At 36.9% G+C, this 20,795-nt stretch overlaps 1 protein-coding gene across 1 annotated transcript in view; it reads right to left on the bottom strand.

Annotated features, from left to right (window-relative positions):
• The window catches only part of CNTNAP2 (contactin associated protein 2), a 2,330,533-nt gene that overhangs the window by 1,112,896 nt on the left and 1,196,842 nt on the right, over positions 1 to 20,795 (bottom strand). Inside the window, exon 9 of the mRNA XM_070369076.1 lies at positions 2,314 to 2,463. Within this exon, the coding sequence (XP_070225177.1) occupies positions 2,314 to 2,463 (150 nt within the window). The remainder of the gene's footprint in view (positions 1 to 2,313; positions 2,464 to 20,795) is intronic.

Below are 20,795 nucleotides of genomic sequence, written 5' to 3'. Positions count from 1 at the left end.
GGAGTTTGTATTAACAGTGTTGTTCTTTTTAAATAAATGTCTGTATGGGCACCAGGGGCTTCCCTGGTGGCTCAGCCATAAATAATCTGCCTGCCAATGCAGGAGACATAGGTTCAGTCCTTGGGTTGGCAAGATCTCCTGGAGAGGGAAATGGCAACCCTCTCTAGTATTCTTGCCTTGAAAATCCCATGGACAGAGGAGCCTGGCAGGCTACAGTCCACAGGTTTGCAAAATAATCAGACATGACTTAGCGACAACAACATGTGTGCCAGACCCTGACTGGGGCTTCCTTTCACTGTTCCATGGTGGGAAAACTTTCTGAGAGTAGCTATTTCTTACCTATCTCACTTGGCAGTGGCTGATGTTGTTTTTCAAAAAGAATCTAGAGATGAATGGAGAGAGTAGCAGGGAAGCATACACACTATCCTATGTGAAATAGATATCCAATGGAAATTTGCTGTATGACCCAGGGAACTCAAACTGGGGCCCTGTAACAACTCAGAGGGGTAGGAAAGGGTAGAAGGTGGGAAGGAGGTTTGAGAGGGAGAGGACATATGTACTACTGTGGCTAATTCATGTTGCTGTATGGTAGAAATAAACCAATATTGAATAGCAATCATCAATCAATTAAAAATAAATAAATATAAAAAAGAATCTAATACTCATGCAAACTGGCTAAGTTAGATCTACAGTTCTGTTCCTCAGATCCCTTGCTTCAGAATCACCTAAAGTTTAGAATTCTTCAATTTCTTAGCATCCTTCATTCTGAAGTTCTAGGAGTGGGGCCCGAGAATCTGGACTGTGACAAGTTCCTCTAGTGATTCTCCTATTCTCTGAGGATTTAGCCAATGAAGATATAACCAAAGAAGTGTCATGATCATTTGCTCACAGTATTTCTCCATGGTAGACCAAAGACTCAAGAGGGAGGAAATATGATCATGCCCGCCAGGTCTGAAAACCAGAATCAGTAAAGCAATAGTAAATAGAACACTATAAAGCCCTCATATCCTATAAACTCTATGCCATATTTGTGTTATAGCTTTTTGTCTACCCATCTAGATGGAAATACATCAAAACTTATCTTAAGCATTCACCAAGGTCATTCATAGCCAAAGATACTCCACTGTCATTTGGATGAATCAGGATTATCAATAGCTTTCCAACTGACTATTGTGATCCATAGCAATAAAATTGTTAGCCAAAAGCCCATCATGTTAAGTATGATTTGGGGGAAAAAAAAAAAACAGTTTAGCTCTTGGGTTACTTTTTTTTTTTTCACATCAGTAAGTCCAGTTTATTCACTCATAAGACATCTTGTCTGGCTTTCATCTGCTCATCAAATATTTATTGAGAGACTTTTAAAAAACATGTAGCTCTAACTCCCAATGAACAGCCATGGAAGATTAAAGAAGTGGGGGTCTAGTTCAAGACTTCTGTCTCTGAGTTGTCACCCATTATCACATTGTGATGGAGAGGGGAGAAATACCCTGGTGCAGGAGTCCAGGTCTTGAATTCTGTGCTGGCTGCAGACTCAGTTTAAGTCTCTAAGCTATACTGCACGTCAGTATAGCTCTTAGGGCTTCTATTTCTTCTTTTAGATAATTACAAATAAAATGTTTGCCTCGCTTATTTTTCAGTTTGCTGATTCATTTATCAACATTTATTGGTCATCTACTATATTCCAGGAATTTCTATAGGACCTTGGGGGATACAGCAAGAAACAAGGTAAACAAGATGGCTGTTCTCAAGTAGGCTTATACTTAGAGAAACAGCCAGCACAAACGGTCAACCGAGTGAGTGTACTTTCTTGGACGCAGACCCTCCAGCCCAGTTAAGACTTCATATAACATAGCCATGGCCAACAACTTGAGTACAAGCTCAGAAGAGCTGAATCATTTCTGAATTTGCAATCTAGAGAAATTGTGAGATAATATTACCTGTTTGTTCTTTTAAGCCAAACATGAAACTAATTACTAAGGTTTGGAGTAATTAGTAACACAGCAATAGATAAGTAATATAATCCAAGGACATGATTCTTAAGAACAATATTTTAAGAATGAAGGGATTCAGAATCTCATGCTTTATACTTAGAATATTGGCACTAGAAGAAAATGTTGACAGCATGTTAATATTATCATGAAGAAATAATAAATTTACTACTCCTTTTAGTTCAGTAGGATTACAGAATTTGTCTGCTTTTACCTGAGATCTACGGAGTCCACTGAATCAACACAAATACTTCATAATCAAACTTTATTGAAACTCCATTTTTAGCAATGCATTAGTTAGCCAATAAAAAAATGGTAGTCCTACCTCCGAAAAAGTACTTTTCGCCAGTTTTAACTTGAAGAGGACTGTTAGTTCGAACTGCTGAGGCTTCATCTCCATCGATAGTGAGAACAGCAAAATTCTCCTTAGCTAGGAAACGGACCTCATGCCACTGGCCATCATTCAACCCAGAACCTGTTAAATACAAGAGGAAAGACCATTTTGTTAAAAGATTATTCAGTTTTAAATAATTTTTAATATCAACAGAGCTTTGCAAATAAAAATTAATATATTTTGATCTAGGAAAATTCAGTGTAGCTACAATTAATATCTCATATTTCTTTAATATTATAAATCATTCTCTCCTCCACTGGACCAAATAGGGCCTAGCTGTGAAGGAAAATAGAACATGCCATCCCAGAAAATGCTATTTCAGCATATTGATTATTTTGAAAAAAAAGTTACTTAAGAAACAGCCAGCACAATAGGAATACTCTGACACCCTCTTTGTCTCCCTGAAAGCAAAAAGTAAGTCTCTTATGTGAAAAAATTCCCTGCCTGTACTAGGAGGGTAACAGGCTTCCTTATCACCAGGAAGACGGAAGTTAGAGCCAAGAGGGCTGGATAAACAATCCTTATTCTTCTTAATTTGCTACCCCAAGCCTAAATTTTTGTCAATTCTTTTTCACAGTTTTTTTTTTTTTATCTTTGTCTAAAAAGGTATAAAATCTGTCTACACTGGTTACTTCTTTGAGTCTCATATTTCTGTGAGAACCATACATACAAAATTATACTTGTTTTCCTGCTGCTAATCTATTTCAATTTAATTATTAAACCAGCCAAAGAACCTCAGTTCAGTTTAGTTCAGTCGCTCAGTCACGTCCGACTCTTTGCGACCCCATGAATCGCAGCACGCGAGGCCTCCCTGTCCAGCACCAACTCCCGGAGTTCACTAAGATTCATGTCCATCAAGTCAGTGATGTCATCCAGCCATCTCATCCTCTGTCGTCCCCTTCTCCTCCTGCCCCCAATCCCTCCCAGCATCAGAGTCTTTTCCAATGAGTCAACTCTTCGCATGAGGTGGCCAAAGTACTGGAGTTTCAGCTTTAGCATCATTCCTTCCAAAGAAATCCCAGGGCTCATCTCCTTCAGAATGGACTGGTTGGATCTCCTTGCAGTCCAAGGGACTCTCAAGAGTCTTCTCCAACACCACAGTTCAAAAGCAGCAATTCTTGGGTGCTCAGCTTTCTTCACAGTCCAACTCTCACATCCATACATGACTACTGGAAAAACCATAGCCTTGACTAGATGAACCTTTGTTGCAAAGTAATGTCTCTGCTTTTGAATATGCTATCTAGGTTGGTCATAAATTTTCTTCCAAGAAGTAAGCGTCTTTTAATTTCATGGCTGCAGTCACCATCTGCAGTGATTTTGGAGCCCAGAAAAATAATGTCTGACACTGTTTCCACTGTTTCTCCGTCTATTTCCCATGAAGTGATGGGACCAGATGCCATGATCTTAGTTTTCTGAATGTTGAGCTTTAAGCCAACTTTGTCACTCTCCTCTTTCACTTTCATCAAGAGGCTTTTTAGTTCCTCTTCACTTTCTGCCATAAGGGTGGTGTCATCTGCATATCTGAGGTGATTGATATTTCTCCTGGCAATCTTGATTCCAGCTTGTGCTTCTTCCAGCCCAGCGTTTCTCATGATGTACTCTGCATAGAAGTTAAATAAGCAGGGTGACAATATACAGCCTTGACGAACTCCTTTTCCTCTTTGGAACCAGTCTGTTGTTTCATGTTCAGTTCTAACTGTTGCTTCCTGACCTGCATACAGATTTCTCAAGAGGCCGGTCAGGTGGTCTGGTATTCCCATCTCTTTCAGAATTTCCCACAGTTTTTTGTGATCCACACAGTCAAAGGCTTTGGCATAGTCAATCAAGCAGAAATAGATGTTTTTCTGGAACTCTCTTGCTTTTTCCATGATCCAGAGGATGTTGGCAATTTGATCTCTGGTTCCTCTGCCTTTTCTAAAACCCGCTTGAACATCTGGAAGTTCACGGTTCACGTATTGCTGAAGCCTGGCTTGGAGAATTTTGAGCATTACTTTACTAGCATGTGAGATGAGTGCAATTGTGCCTTAGTTTGAGCATTCTTTGGCATTGTCTTTCTTTGGGATTGGAATGAAAACTGATGTTTTCCAGTCCTGTGACCACTGCTGAGTTTTCCAAATTTGCTGGCATATTGAGTGCAGCACTTTCATAGCATCATCTTTCAGGATTTGAAAGAGCTCAACTGGAATTCCATCACCTCCACTAGCTTTGTTTATAGTGATGCTTTCTAAGGCCCACTTGACTTTACATTCCAGGATATCTGGCTCTAGGTGAGTGATCACACCATCGTGATTATCTTGGTCATGAAGATCTTTTTTGTACAGTTCTTCTGTGTATACTTGCCATCTCTTCTTAATATCTTCTGCTTCTGTTAGGTCCATACCATTTCTGTCCTTTATCAAGCCCATCTTCGCATGAAATGTTCCCTTGGTATCTCTAATTTTCTTGAAGAGATCTCTAGGTTTTTCCATTCTGTTGTTTTCCTCTATTTCTTTGCATTGATCACTGAGGAAGGCTTTCTTATCTCTTCTTGCTATTCTTTGGAACTCTGCATTCAGATGCTTATATCTTTCCTTTTCTCCTTTGCTTTTCTCTTCTCTTCTTTTCACAGCTCTTTGTAAGGCCTCCTCAGACAGCCATTTTGCTTTTTTGCATGTCTTTTCCATGGGGATGGTCTTGATCCCTGTCTCCTGTACAATGTCATGAACCTCTGTCCATAGTTCATCAGGCATTCTATCTATCAGATCTAGTCACTTAAATCTATTTCTCACTTCCAGTGTATAATCATAAGGGATTTGATTTAGGTCATACCTGGATGGTCTAGTGGTTTTCCCTACTTTCTTCAATTTCAGTCTGAATTTGGCAATAAGGAGTTCATGATCTGAGCCACAGTCAGCTCCTGGTCTTGTTTTTGTTGACTGTATAGAGCTTCTCCATCTTTGGCTGCAAAGAATATAATCAATCTGATTTCGGTGTTGACCATCTGGTGATGTCCATGTGTAGAGTCTTCTCTTGTGTTGTTGGAAGAGCGTGTTTGCTATGACCAGTGCATTTTCTTGGCAAAACTCTATTAGTCTTTGTCCTGCTTCATTCTGTATTCCAAGGCCAAATTTGACTGTTACTCCAGGTGTTTCTTGACTTCATACTTTTGCATTCTAGTCCCCTATAATGAAAAGGACATCTTTTTGGGTGTTAGTTCTAAAAGGTCTTGTAGGTCTTCATAGAACCGTTCAACTTCAACATCTTCAGCATTGCTGGTTGGGGCATAGACTTGGATTACTGTGATATTGAATGGTTTGCCTTGGAAACGAACAGAGATCATTCTGTCGTTTTTGAGATTGCATCCAAGTACTGTATTTCGGACTCTTTTGTTGACCATGATCGCTACTCCATTTCTTCTAAGGGATTCCTGCCCGCAGTAGTAGATATAATGGTCATCTGAGTTAAATTCACCCATTCCAGTCCATTTTAGTTCAGTGATTAAGGGAATAAAGGACAAGTCTTCCTCCCCTACAGCAGTTATTTGTGCTAAGTGACCACTAATAGGTATGACAAATGATACCAGGATTATCTAATCATTTACAAATAAGATATCATTATAATGAATTAGGTAATATTTAACTAGACACCAACTAAATAAATGAACTCCCTAACAATCACATTTCACTCTTGCTTAGTACAAAGATCTTTAAAAACAAAATCCATTTAGTTCTCCATTAGACAGAAAATAACTAAAAGATACTGTTCAGTTTGTATTCATTTTACAAAGAATAATTACAAAATTAAGGAACAAAGACAAGAGAACAGCCTTTGAATAAAAGTACCTGGAAATAGTTCAAGGAATACTAAGACACACAGAAATCTGAGTCACAGTGGCTTTCTTTCACTTACAACGGCCTATGCAAATGGAAGATAGTTTGTTCTAAACTGCTCAAGATAGCTGAATCTAGAATCCAGAGGTAGAAGATTGAAGGTACACTTCAGCCTCACAAAATAAAGACAAGCCTAGCATGGAAAAGTATCCAAAAATGGAATGAGAGAAAATCGATGAAGCAAGGATGATGGTTCCAAGCCTCTGATCAGAGGTCTGAAAACCAAAGCTTACAGGCCAAATACTGCCTGCTACCATCTGTTTCTGTACAGCCTGGGAGCTAAAAATAGTTCTCAGATTTTAAAACATTGAAAATAAATGAAAAGGATAACAATATTAAATTACATGTGAAAATTATATAAAATTCAAATGTTTGAGTCCACATAAAATCTACTGGAATTTAGCCAAACTCATCTGGTATATATATCGTCTTTCTACAGAGTTAAACAATTGCTGTGGAGACTGTATGATCCACAAAACCTAAACTGTTTACCGAGTGATCCTTTTCCTTTACAGAATAAAGCCTAAACTAATGATTGGTGTACATTATTAAATAAAATGTCATTGAAGGCTTGAAGATAGTCACATATATGTGGTATTAACCAACATTATACTAGTAAATATTATTGTGAATAATCACCCCCTCAGGTATTTTTTTTTTTTTTTTTTTTAGATTTTAAAATTTTAACTAATACTTATTGAGCACATTTTATTTCAATGGAGGAAAACAGAAAACCCAGCCTGAAAATAATGAATACTAAATAATTTTCAAATTATGAAATGTATAATATAAACAATTATATAGATAAAAGTTTTTTGTACTCTGAAATTACTATGTAAATATACAGTCTTATTCTAAAACAGAAGTCAGTCAGCTGCCAAACAAGTAGTAGTGTTAACTGAAACAATTTCTTCTCTGTTAGGTTGCTTTTGGTTTCCGCACAGAACTGATCCATGGACGATGATAACTTCAACATAACATTTTCCGTTAAAGTATAAAACTGGGGTTAAAGTTAATTAGCCACAGAATTGTATGGTTTTGATTTTGTTTTTGCCTCTATAGTGTGATGAACCCTGCTTTGAAACATATTTTGAGGGTGTAGGTCCCAAGCACAGTAATGTTACAAATCTTTCATCCTAAATAATAACACATTCAAGGAAAATAATTTACAAGCTATCTTAGGCAACTGGGCTTTCTGTTTTAAACTGTAGACCAGAAAGCCTTTCTAAAAAATTCTTACAAAAACTTCTTCATCATAAAGTTAATTTATAAATGGAAAATCATCAGTTTAATTGTTCATGACAAAAAGGTGTATTATTCTATCAGATTCAAATGAAAAGATTATTTTTTTTTCAAGAAATTTAATCACTAGAGAAATTGGACCTCAGAGAAAAGCTGCCTTATTGATAGCATCCACTGTTGCTTCTGAGCCTGAACTGTGATTTCTATTCATTTTAATTCCAATGACTGTTTTGAACTGTTAATGTTAATGATCAAGAGTGTGTGTTTTTTTTTTAATAACATGGTTAAAGAGAAATTTTAAGAAGCAACATATTTTCCTTTGAGCAATGGGTCATTTTTGGCCCACCTAAAAGTGACTCATTGCTCAAAAGAAAATTTGTTACATCTTAAAATTTCTCTATAACCACATGTTATTAAAAAACAACTCTTAATTTTTGGTTTATTATATTTGGGGCCCATTCCTATCAGATTTCTGAGGCATACCTCTTGATGATTAACAGTAACAGTTCAAAACTGTATTCCCCCAAAATAACTTTTAAAATTACTATCCCCAATAAATAGGTGGGAGAACTGAACACAACAGTATTTAAGCATTCTATACATGGTAAACGGCAGAACTGGGAACTAGAACTCAGACGTACCTAGTTCCACAGACTGATTTCTTATAAACAGCAAACAAACAAGCAACAATCAGACATGGCATGTAGACTCTGTGCATCCATGCACATTTCCATTTGCCACCAGCCTGGAGGGAGCTCAGCTTCTGGGGTACCCTTGTTTCATACAGCATCAGAGTTCAAATCAACCGAGACACCATCCAGCTTCATCTGCTAATTTTTAACATTTACATTATCTGATTTTTGTTGTAATGGAAGATCCCACTACTACATGTCTTTCAGTATTTTCTTACGTTGATGTTTTTTCCCTTAAAATGCAATATGAATGGGAATTTTGTACGTTTGAGAAGCAAATTCTAGCACTGTTTCCCCAAGGCATAGTAAAGTAAGCCCAGGAGTATTCATTTAAATCATCTCTATCCTTTGTGAAACTCAGCAAACAGAACTGTGTGCTCACTCCCTTCATGTTATAATGATCATGTTCAATGATCTTGAACACGCTATCTTTTGTCAGTTTGTTGGGCTGAGATCCTAATCTAGACCTTTTGCACTTGAACAAGTTTTTATCACTACTCAGAACTCAGTCATTAAATTTTTCAGCACACAAAAAAAGGAGATGCCACAGTTGCAGCATAATTTCCCTCTGCTTGTGTCCATTCCCTTCAGTGTAAGGGAGACCTGAACACCTTTGTATGAAACACCACTAATGAACTTGCCTTTATCATGTCCTGGGCCACCAGCCACCTGGAGGAAGTGGTAGAGAATTAATTTTGCTTCAGAGAAGCTATATGAAGAGCCTGAGGTATTTTTAAAAATAATATTGTTTAATATTTTTAACTCATGTGAAATGGAATATTCGCAAAATTTAAGAGCTTTTGGAATTTAATATATAACACTTACTCAGAAGAGGGGTTTCCCAGGTGGCTCAGTGGTACAGAGTCCACCTGCTTATGCAAGAGCCACAGGAGAGGTGGGTTCAATCCCTCGGTCAGGGAGATCCCCTGGAGGAGGAAATGGCAACCCACTCCAGTATTCTTCCCATGGACAGAGGAGCTTGGTGGGCTGTAATCCACGGGGTCACACAGCGCTGGACACGACTGAGCACTCTGACATTCATTCAGAATACTACAGCTGTTCATAAGAGATACACCTACAAGGATTAGTATAGTATTCAGGGGAAAAATGTCTCATTATTCCAAACTTTATTAGAATCCTGTGAGTCATAACCAACAAAGAACACATCAGCAAACAGGATTAAGGCATTGCTTCTCATTTGCTAGTAAAGCAGTAGTATCCCTTCACTCAGGATTCTAGAGCAACAAATGTCCCTGGGAACAGAGAGACTCACCAGGCACCTGGTCCATAATCCTGGACACAGTGGTGTCTTGGTGGCTGGAGAGTGACTAAGGACCAGACCAAAGCAGGATGCTGTTAGTTGTTGATACTTAACAAAGAGACTCAAGTCTCATACAGCTAACACTTCCTAGGAGCCTTGGATGTGCCTCGCACTACCTAACTCAGTATGTGTCAATCTATTGCCTTTTCTCAGTAGTGGGCAACAAGATGGCAGAAAGGCAGGGAAATAGTGTGGTAGCCCCAAACGACTGACACGGGAGCCAGGCTGCCTGTTTTTGCTCTGACCCTTGTCAGCCTGGGCAGTTTACTTAACCTTTCTGTGCCTCAGGCTCCTCTTCTCTAGAAAGCAAATAATTGTATCCATGTTGTAGGCTGGTTTTGAGGAGTAGGTGAATTAGGGATTCAATAGCATTAGAACAGTGTCCAGCACCTAGGAAACAGCATAACTGTATCTATATCATTAGGTCAAAAAACAAGGAAGGTTGATGAGTTCATTTTACAAAGAAAAAAAATCTGAGACTTGAACAGAGAACTTTTTCTTTGGGGGTTATTGCATTGCAATTACATATATTGGTGTAGTTATAACAAGCCTTTTAAATAAGACAGCAATATAATAACAATATGGAGATGATGAATATATACATATGAGACCGAAAAAAAGTGTCCTAACATTATGTTAATTGACACTTGAAACTTAGAATGTCCAGTGACTGCAGTAGACATGGGGAAAATTTCTGTAATCAAACAACTTAGAGCTGAAGATGATTTGTTCTGCAAAAATGTGTTAGATGACTCACAAAGTTATGACAAAGATACTGATGTGAGGAAATTTGGACAAAATGATTTCCTCAAAGTGAGAGTGAAAAATGAACTTTCTATATTATTTATGTATGTGAGTAAAAAATTAGTAGTTAAATATTGGAAACATTTTTCACCCACAGCCCTAAGCAATTCTATATGCAAGTTAAGTCCAAAGGTACTCATACTATCTCCTTGGGAACATAGGAGTTTGTCTTACATTTGGGGTCCCATTGGCTTTAGGCTGACAAGCTCCATATGACATGGAGGTGGATTAGAAGCCAGGGGTATCTGACTTACAGGCTGACCATCAGAGAGGCCGAACAGTATAAGAGTCTAGAACACAGACTCTGAAGTCAGACATCTGGATATACATTTCATTTTTGCTCACCTAATAGCTGCACCTTCAGCAAGTTAACCACTTTAAGCCTCAGTTTCCTTTTCTATTAAGTGAGAGTACTGAAAATATTCACTTCATAGGGTTGTTATGAGGATTATGTGTATATACTGTTACTTAGAACAGTGTCTGGCACATGCAAGCTGGGGTTCCCAGGTGTCCACACACATTGGCCCCAAGTTAGCTCTCAATAGATATTAGCTATCATGCATTGGAGAAGGAAACGGCAACCCACTCCAGTGTTGTTGCCTGGAGAATCCCAGGGATGGGGGAGCCTGGTGGGCTGCTGTCTATGGGTTCGTACAGAGTTGGACACAACTGAAGTGACTTAGCAGCAGCAGCAGCAGCATTGCTTGTATTCAGTAAGACTAGCTCTCTAAATACCAACTTGGGTTGTTATACATTAATTCTATAAGTATTAACTATTCAGTTCAGTTCAGTCACTCAGTCATGTCTGACTCTTTGCAACCTCATGGACTTCAGCACTCCAGGTTTCCCTGTCCATCACCAACTCCCAGAGCTTGCTCAAACTCATGTCCGTTGAGCTGATGATGCCATCCAACCATCTCATCCTTTGTCGTCCCCTTCTCCTGCCTTCAATCTTTCCCATCATCAGGGTCTTTTCCAATGAGTCAGTTCTTTGCATCAGATGGCCAAAGTATTGGGGCTTCAACTCTAGCATCAGTCCTTCCAATGAATATCCAGGACTGATTTCCGTTAGGATTGACTGGTTGGATCTCCTTGCAGTCCAAGAGACTCTCAAGGGTCTTCTCCAACATCACAGTTGAAAAGCATCAATTCTTTGGCACACAGCTTTCTTTATAGTCTATTATGAAATGATTAAAAATCGGTTTTCTTCATGAATAAATACCTGCCTCCCCATATGAATCCTATAGTACAATAAGTCCTGAGGAATTTGGGGGTTGGGGAAGATAGCTATATATGAAAAAGTAGTGCAAGTGTTAGTCGCTCAATCGTGTCTGACCCTTTGTGATTCCATGGACTGTAGCCTGATAGGTTCCTCATTCCATGAAATTCTCCAGGCAAGAATACTGGAGTGGGTTGCCATTCCTTTTTCCAAGGGATCTTCCCAACCCAAGGATCAAACCCATGCTTCCTTAATTGCAGGCACACTCTTTACTTTCTGAACTACCAGGGAAGTCCTAGTGTCTTGTTAATATCAAGGTCAAAAATTTCTAAAGCCGACCTTGAGCTATACAATAAAATAAGGCTTATTCCTTCATAGTTACAGATGCACTTTCACTTCCCCAAAATGTGTTTATTTTTTTTTCCCCAAATACATTATTCAATAGGTATGGTTCTGAATGTCTTTGGAATATTTCCAAATACTAAATTCAATTCCAAGCAATGACTTCCCCTGATGACCAATTTTGAGGAGATTGATATAAACTGGAGTACATATTTTCCAAAGTATTTTTGTTTTAAAAATGTATACTATTGCAACAATTTTGTTGTATGTTTATAAAGATTATTGGAATATACTTTAGGATAGATACTTCCAGTTATTCACTAATTAATAATAATAAAAACTTTTAAACTGTACATTACAAAAGAAAACTTTTTACAAAGAGAATTTTTTAACCTAAAACCAACATCTTTGAAACCATATTCCAGCTTCTGGCTGCATTTTTCATAAAATAAATAAATTGTTTTATAATTTTTCCTCTAACATCTCCTTAACTTATAATTGCTAGAAAAACTTGTTTTGTATGCAAATGTAAAATGTTAATGAGGCATATTCTATCCAAGCTGACTTTCTAATGGTATTATTTTTAAAGTAAGACTCTTAAGGTGGTTACTTTGATTGAACAAGAAGAAACAGATGTTTCTCTTATTAGAGACAAGAAGAAAAGACTGGTTTAATGAATACTGAAAAAAAGAAAGTATTTAAAATATAGTCACAAACCAAGATGTAACATCTGTTTGAAAATGTTTCAAATAAAATTACAGTGACTAGAGTTTTCAGTGTTTTTCTCAACATTTAATCTTGAGAGAAAAATCTCCGAGACTACAAATTCATCTTTAGGCAGTTAGAGTATTCTCTGAGGTGCTAATAATATACCCCATAGGTTGCCAGTTATCCATTGATACAGTATGAAGGAAAAAAGGAATATACATTTCTTTATAGATATGCCACATTTGCTGTTGTTTTAGTCACTAAGTTGTGTCCGACCCTTTTGCAACCCCATGGACTGTAGTCCGCCAGGCTCCTCTGTCCATGGGATTCTCCAGGCAAGAATAGCAGAATGGTTGCCATTTCCTTCCTCAGAGATTGAATCCTCCAGGCAAGAATACTAGAGTGGGTTGCCATTTCCAACCCGGGGACTGAACCCCATCCATACCACTGAGTCACCAGGAAAGCCCGATATGCCACATTCTATTTCTTATGTTATCTAAATAAACCTTATAAAGAAATTGATGCAATTTAACCGTGTACTTTTACAAGTCAATCTGAACCATATAAATATGACCAACTGCAATCAGAAAGAATATGCAATACGATGCTTGCGTAGGCACATAATACTTTTTTTTTTAAGCTGAAGAAATTGTTAAATGACCCTCTATACAGATACAGAGAGAAAATCACTTTGGAACATGTCTTCATTCAGAAACAACCCCTTGAATGGAAGCTTTAAGTTAGAAATATACACTGGGGAGAGCCTACTGTGTGACATTTTTTATGTGTTGCTAGATATGACTACTTCACTAACTTAATATGTAGAATCTTAGAGATGGGATGGATTCTTTCCTTTCAAGCACCCAGAATCCTTTGAGAAAAAAAGAGCCTAGCTTAAGTGATTTTTTTTTTAACCTTATATGCATCTTAGAGTCATCTGGGAAGCTTTAAAAGTTTAGCACTGAAACTTCTAAATCACTGCAGAGGAAATAAACAGATATATTACGTGATCCCAGTCAGAATTCCAATACTAGTCTTTGTAGCGATAAAAAGACAAGACTGTATAATTTATAAGGATTTTTAAAACCTTGAGTATTAAATATTATCAAAAGAAAAAACAAAAGTAGAGAACTTATCTTCTGATTTGAAGACTTATTATAAAGCTACAGTATTCCAGAAAGAAATTAGAACTAGACTCAAACATATGTGGTCCATTGTTTTGTTTTGTTTTGTTTTTTGACAAAGCCTCTAAGGCAATACTATGGAGAAAGAAAAGGTGTTTCTCTGCTTTGATTTTTTTCAAAACTTAGTGCTGAAACAATGGTTAAATAAAGGGGAAAATGTGTCTCAATTTCTACTTTACTCAAGACACAAGACTTAATTCTATGCATATTTTAGACCCAAACACAAAAGCCTAACTGTAAAGTTTCTGAGGGATAACACAGAGTAAGTATCTTCATGACTTTGGGGTTTAAAGAGATTTCCTAGAGGACATGAAAATCACTTGATAAATTGGGCTTCATCAAAATTTAAAATTCCTTCTCATCAATAGACATGATTAAGAAAATTCAAGTCAAGACAGAGACTAGAGAAAAATATTTACAACATATTTATCTGAAAATGGAACATACTGAAATATAAAAAAAGCTCTTATAATTCAATATTTGGGAGAAAAAAATGGGCAAAAGTCACAACACAAATAAAGGTAAATTCATTACTTATAACCACGTGAAACATTTCTTGACATTGTCGGTCATAAGGGGAATTAAAGCCACACTGATATACAAGTTTATACCACTTCAGTGGCTAAAAATTAAAAGGACTAACCAGGATCTGGATCAGTTTGAACTCTTATACATTGCTGGGGGGATGCAAAATGGTACAATCCCTTTAGAAAACTCTTTGATAATTTTTAAATAAAGTTAAACATATATTAATTTTATGACCCAACAATTTCCCTCTTAAGTATTTCCCTCCCCAAATCAAAAGGCATGTTGCAAAAATACTTGTATAGGAATGTTTCAGCAGCTTTACTCAACTGGGAATAATTGCATATCCATAGAATGTATATTCAAATAAGGAAATGTTGCTAAGTAATAAAGACGAATGAACTAGTGGTTCAAACATTGTTTTGCATGAAGATTGCAGAGACTCCATCAACAGATGAATGGATAAGGAAATTACACATATACAATGGAATATTACTCAGCTATAAAAAGAAACACATTTGAGTCAGTTCCAATGAGGTAAATGAAACTAGAGCCTATTATACAGAGTGAAGTAAGTCAGAAAGAGAAAGACAAATATTATATATGAACACATATATATGTAATCTAGAAAGATAGTACTAAAGATTCTACTTGAAGGGCAGTAAAGGAGACCGAGATATTTTGGACACAGTGGGGGAAGGAGAGGGTGGAACGATATGAGAGAATAGCATTGAAACATATACATTACCATATGTAAAATAGATAGCCAGTGGGAGTTTGTCCTATGATGCAGGGAACCCAAAGCCAGTCCTCTGTGATGACCAAGAAGGGTGGGATGGGGAGGCAGGTGGAAGGGGTTTTCAAGAGGGATGGGACATATGTACACTAATGTTGATTCATGTTAGTGTGTGGCAAAAAGCATCACAATTATTGTAATTATCCTCTAATTAAAAAAAAACATATCCTCTTATTAAAAACAAAACAAAACAAAACAGGGTTTCCCTGGTGGCTCAGAGGGTAAAGCATCTGCCTGCAATGTGGGAGACCTGGCTTCAATCCCTGGGTTGGGAAGATCCCCTGGAGAAGGAAATGGCAACCCACTCCAGTATTCTTCCCTAGAGACAGAGCAGCCTGATAGGCTACAGTCCACGGGGTCGCAAAGAGTCCGACACAACTGAGTGACTTCACTTCACTAAAAAAAAAAAAAAAAACTGTGCTGAAAGAAAAAGCATGCAGACACACACACATAGATAGCATACTGAATGAATTCTTTTACATGAAATTTTAAAACAGGACAACTCTAGTGATGTAAATGAGGAGAGTACTTGCCTGTGGCGGGAGGGTGCGGGTAAGAATGCACCGTAAGAGGCACAGGGAAACTTTCTGAGGCGCTGAAACGTTCCATATTTTGATTGGAATACCAATTGCTTTTGTGTACGTATATATCAAAATCAATCAAATCATGCTTTTAAGATCTGTGTATTTCGCATAGAATCGATTCTCATTTGTGGGTTCAGTATTTGTGGATTCACCTTATTGCTAAAATTTATTTCTAACCCCTAATCCATACTGGTTGTTCTTCCAAGGTCATTCAGGGACTTCTGCATGTGGAGATTGATGAAAAATTAGAGTTATCCAATATACAAGTTCCCAACTGAGGTCAAATAAGTAGGTCTGTCTACTTGTTTCAGCTTTCATCCCATAATCAGTGTTCTTTTTGCTATATACTTAGTGCCATGGTGTTTTTGTGTTTTTTTTCTTTTTTGCATTTTTGTGCTTTTGTCAATTTTATCATTTAAAGTGGTCCCAAAATGTGGTGCTAAAATAGTGTTTAGTGTTCCGAAGTGCAAGAAGGCTGGCCTGTCTCAAGAAGAGAAAGTATGTGTTAAGCTTCTTTTGCATACAAGTTATAATCCTGTTGATTGTGAGTTCAATTTTTTAGTTCAGTATAAATCAAGGTTACGTATTGATGCAAATGTTGTGACCAGAGGCTCTCAGGAACTTAACCCTATATTCCCTGTAGGAGTGATGGTTCAGTAGTCATTAATTCAGTGTTTGCAATGATTATGCAGGACATGTGCAGGTACTAAGTCGCTTCAGTCATTTCCAACTCTTTGCAACACTAAGGACTGTAGCCCGCCAGGCTCAACTGTTCATGGGGTCCTCCAGGCAAGAATACTGGAGTGAGTTGCCATGCAGTCCTTCAGGGCATCTTTGCGACCAGGGGTCTCATATCTACTGAACAAGTGGGTTCTTTACCACTAGCACCACCTGGGAAGCCATGCATAACGTAACTACCATAAATAATGAAGATCAACTGTATTGTACAGTGTTTACTGCAAAAATATATAAACTTTTTCAGCTTTATTTCTTAATTGATAGAAAATTGCTCCAAAATTTTGTGTTGGTTTCTGCTGTACAACAACACAAATCAGTCATAATTATATACATTTCCCTTACCCTCCTGAGCCTCCCTCCCCTCTCCGACCCTACTTCTCTAAGTCAATACAGAGCACCAGGCTGGCCTCCCTGTGTTATTTAGCAAATTTTCACTAATTATTTTACACATGATAGTGTATATATGTCAACCATACTTTCTCATATAAGCATTTTTAAATAGGATACAAGGAATGATGATATTCATTTTTAAATTCAACTAAATTTTATTCATTGACCACTTTATGCATTACAAGCATTGATAATGCTTACTGCATTATCAAACAATGAGAAACCCACTATGAGACATGCCATTATTTGCTATTACACGGGGGAAACCCAATAAGACTCTGTATTACTAGGTTTAACTTTTGAATGTCAATATTTTAGTATGTTAAAAAAACTTAAAATAACTACTCCAAGACTAAGTTTCCATGTAAAGCTCTCTAAAATTTGTTTCAACCATTACTGATTCCCAGCCCAAAGCCAATTATTATTATACCTCAAAATCTCATTCAAAGATGTATGACTATTCTAATATTGACTCTTTTCTTAAGACAATCTTCCAAAGCAAGTGTCTTTAGTAGTAATATGATTATATAAATACCATCTTCAATAAATCTTATCAATCTAGGGCTCCAGTTCATATACATGTTTTAGCATATACATTCATTCATCTCAGTGTTTTAGTCTATCTTAAATATAAAATGTAATATAATTGCATTTCGTAAGAACTTATGACAATACTGAAAAGCAATTATCCTCCAATTAAAAATAAATTTAAAAAAGAAGTTATGGCTAGTTTAAAAGAAGTTTGAATTCATAGGACTTCTGATTAATGATTAATGTACACACACACATACATATATATATATATATATATATATATATATAAGCCCAAAGATACAGTGTGGTACAGCAGTTGAAATAAAATAGTTATAGAAATAAATTTTTAAAAATAAATATGCCTGTTTGGTTTTAAACCTAAATATTTACTAATATAATTATTTACAGTCACTGTCATTTTTGTCTTAAGTAGGAAGTTGTCGAGCTTCCGAGGTGGCTTTGGGGCAAACAGATGAAAAGGGACATTTAATGGCCAGTGGCTTCCCAGCTGGCACTAGTGTCAAAGAGCCCACCTGGCAACGCAGGAGACATGAGAGACTGGCGATCAACCCCTGGGTTGGAAAGATCCCCTGGAGGAGAAAACAGAGACCCATTCCAGTATTCTTGCCTGGAGAACCCCATGGACTGAAGATCCTGGAGGGCTACATTCCATAGGGTGGCAAATAGTCGGACACTATTTTCGTTAAGTGAGTTAAGTCGTTAAGTGAAACGACTTCACACACACAGAAAGTTGTAGTTGTGAAACGATTATTATCCCATTTTGGAAAAATAAGTTAGCATTACTAATGCTCCAATTCATTCTGAAATCTAAATTAACTAAGTTATGTTTAGTGTTTTAGCCTTATTCCACATATGTCTCAGATAAATTGCAATATCCTACAATATTTCTTTAAAGGCAGAAAAGCATCCTTATTTATAGGAAATCAACACTGTCTAAATGGCAGGGACATTCAAATAAATTCCTCCCCTTTTGGGACATACCTGTGCAAAACATTGTAGAGAATATAAACATAAATTTGATGACTCCTGGTCTCAAAAACTTTGTCTTACTGTACCATCTAGTGAGGTTTAAATAACTTTTAAACATTTTAAAAATGTTTAGCATATCTTTAGACATTTTTATAATTGCCATGAAACATTTCCCTATATTCTATAAACTGGAGTGAGAGAGCTCAGGAAAAAGAAATGAAATGTAAATGAAGAAGGCAAAATGTAGCTGAGATGATTTTGGGAGCCAGCTAGAGTCTTGGACGAGAGGTAATACCAAAGGTTGGTACTTTCTTGTTTTCCACAGCCTTTCTATAATATGCTATTGAACCTGTGACTCTCCACCTTCCAAATTGACATAACCCCATTTGTGAATATCAGAATGATTACAGAGTACCTTATCTCATCCATGTCCCAAAGGCACAGAGTTCCTGTCCTCTTACACATCAGGGAGTAAATAGAACTCCAACACACTATCAGTCAATGACTGTTTTTCTATTCTGTCCTAACAGTATTTTACAAGTAATGCAAAAAGAATATCTTAGAGAAAGAATACTAGGAACATCATACATGAAGATAATAACAGCAACTTAGCCTAGGTTACTGGAAAAGGGAATGGCAACCCACTCCGGTATTCTACCTTGAGAATTCCATGAACAGAGGAGCCTGGCAGGCTACAAGTCTATGGGGTTGCAAAGAGTTGGACATGACTGAGTGAATAACATATACACAGCCTAGGTTAATTATTTTTAATTTGATTAAATATTAAAAAAAAACTGTTTTATAGTGTTGTGTTGGTTTCTGCCATATGACAATGCAAATCAGCTATAATTACATACATATCCCCTCCCTCTCGAGCCTACTTCCCCTGCCCCATTCCACCCCTACAGGTCACCACAGAGCACCACACTTGGCTCCCTGGGCTACACAGTAACTCCTCATCAGCTCTCCATCTCACACCTGATAGTGTAGGTTAATTCTTAAATCCATTTTCTCATTTTTCTAAATTTTGATAATAAAACAAATACAAAACATTAACAGTTGTCAGAATTTGAAAGACTGCTTTCCTTTAAAACAGTATGCATAGCAAAATTCCCTCTTTTCTTCCAAACAGCTTTCAAAGTCTTAGTTTCATCATAACCATAGAGAGCTGTGAATATAAGTGGCTTTGATTAAAACAACCTTTTTTATACCTGTGTAAGCTGGATAACTAGGGTGCAAAGACTGTCTTTAAATTAGAGAGGTTATCCAGATATTCAGCAGTTCAGAAATTTCTGATTTCAGAGAAAAATCACAAGCAGAGTCCTGGAATGGATTAGATATCTTAAAATATTATGTTCAGGAACAATCCCTTTGATTTGAATGTAAATCATTATTTTTTAAATTGCATCATAAAATTCATAATAAAACCAGAGCTTCTCATTTCAGATAATTCTGCATTACTCCTGTTTAACAGAACTCTCCGTGTTTATACTTGCCACTGAATAATTTTCATCCTTTACTCAAAGGCAGGGTCCAGCTCTTGTCACTAGGTCACAGACATAGGTAAAAGTCCAGTCTCTATGTTCTACATGTAGTTATTTTTCTGCCAACCTCTCTACTACTAGCTCTACTACGTGACTCCTAGCATGAGAAGTTGCTTCTGAGTGATTCAGCTCTGTGTCATTTCCTCCAACTGGACTATTAATAAGCACTGAACCATGAAGGGCACATCTCCCAGTATTTATGAACTGCTCTCTCCTGCAGTCTTGAAGTCAACAATCCTTTTTGAGTGTCAGTCACCTTTTGGTAGGTTCTTCTCATCCTTGCAGCAAAACAGGAGAGCAAAAATGGTTCATACAAGTAAGCACACTGAAATCACATTTGTATAAAAAATGTTGAGTTACAAATTTATCCCATTCATCCTTTCTTGTGAATTATAACCTAGACGTGATAAGATAAGCTAAGATAAAAAATTCAAACCAATATTTTAAAAATTAATATATTATTATATCATAAAATTTTTAAGCCATTGATTTATTTTTAGTGTGGTTTCATGGGATTGCATTGTGTACACAAGTTGTGTGTGTGTGCGTTTGTGTTTGTATATATGTGTGCATATAAGTATGAAATTCACTACAGGACGCATAAGACAGGAGTACAGTGTGATACACTAAAACAGAGCCAGATTAAAATCTGGATAACATGGAAACATGTTACATTTACTCTCTGGCCCAGAAATCCTTCACTAAAATGAATGATTCATATCAGTTGATTACAAGATTCTTCTCAGCTTTAGACACTTAAGAGTACAGTACATTCACATACTAAAAAGGAGAATAGAAAAACCAATGACAATGTATCAATTTAAAAAACAGTGTAATGTACAGCATATTAATAAAGTACATACTCATATAACTGAAGTTGCATATTTTGGTCAATAAATCTGTACTTGTCCTGATGGCTGACTCTAAACAT

The sequence above is a fragment of the Bos mutus genome, chromosome 4, assembly GCF_027580195.1.
Source record: "Bos mutus isolate GX-2022 chromosome 4, NWIPB_WYAK_1.1, whole genome shotgun sequence".
NCBI lineage: Eukaryota > Metazoa > Chordata > Mammalia > Artiodactyla > Bovidae > Bos > Bos mutus.
This window is presented reverse-complemented; position numbering and strand designations above follow the sequence as displayed.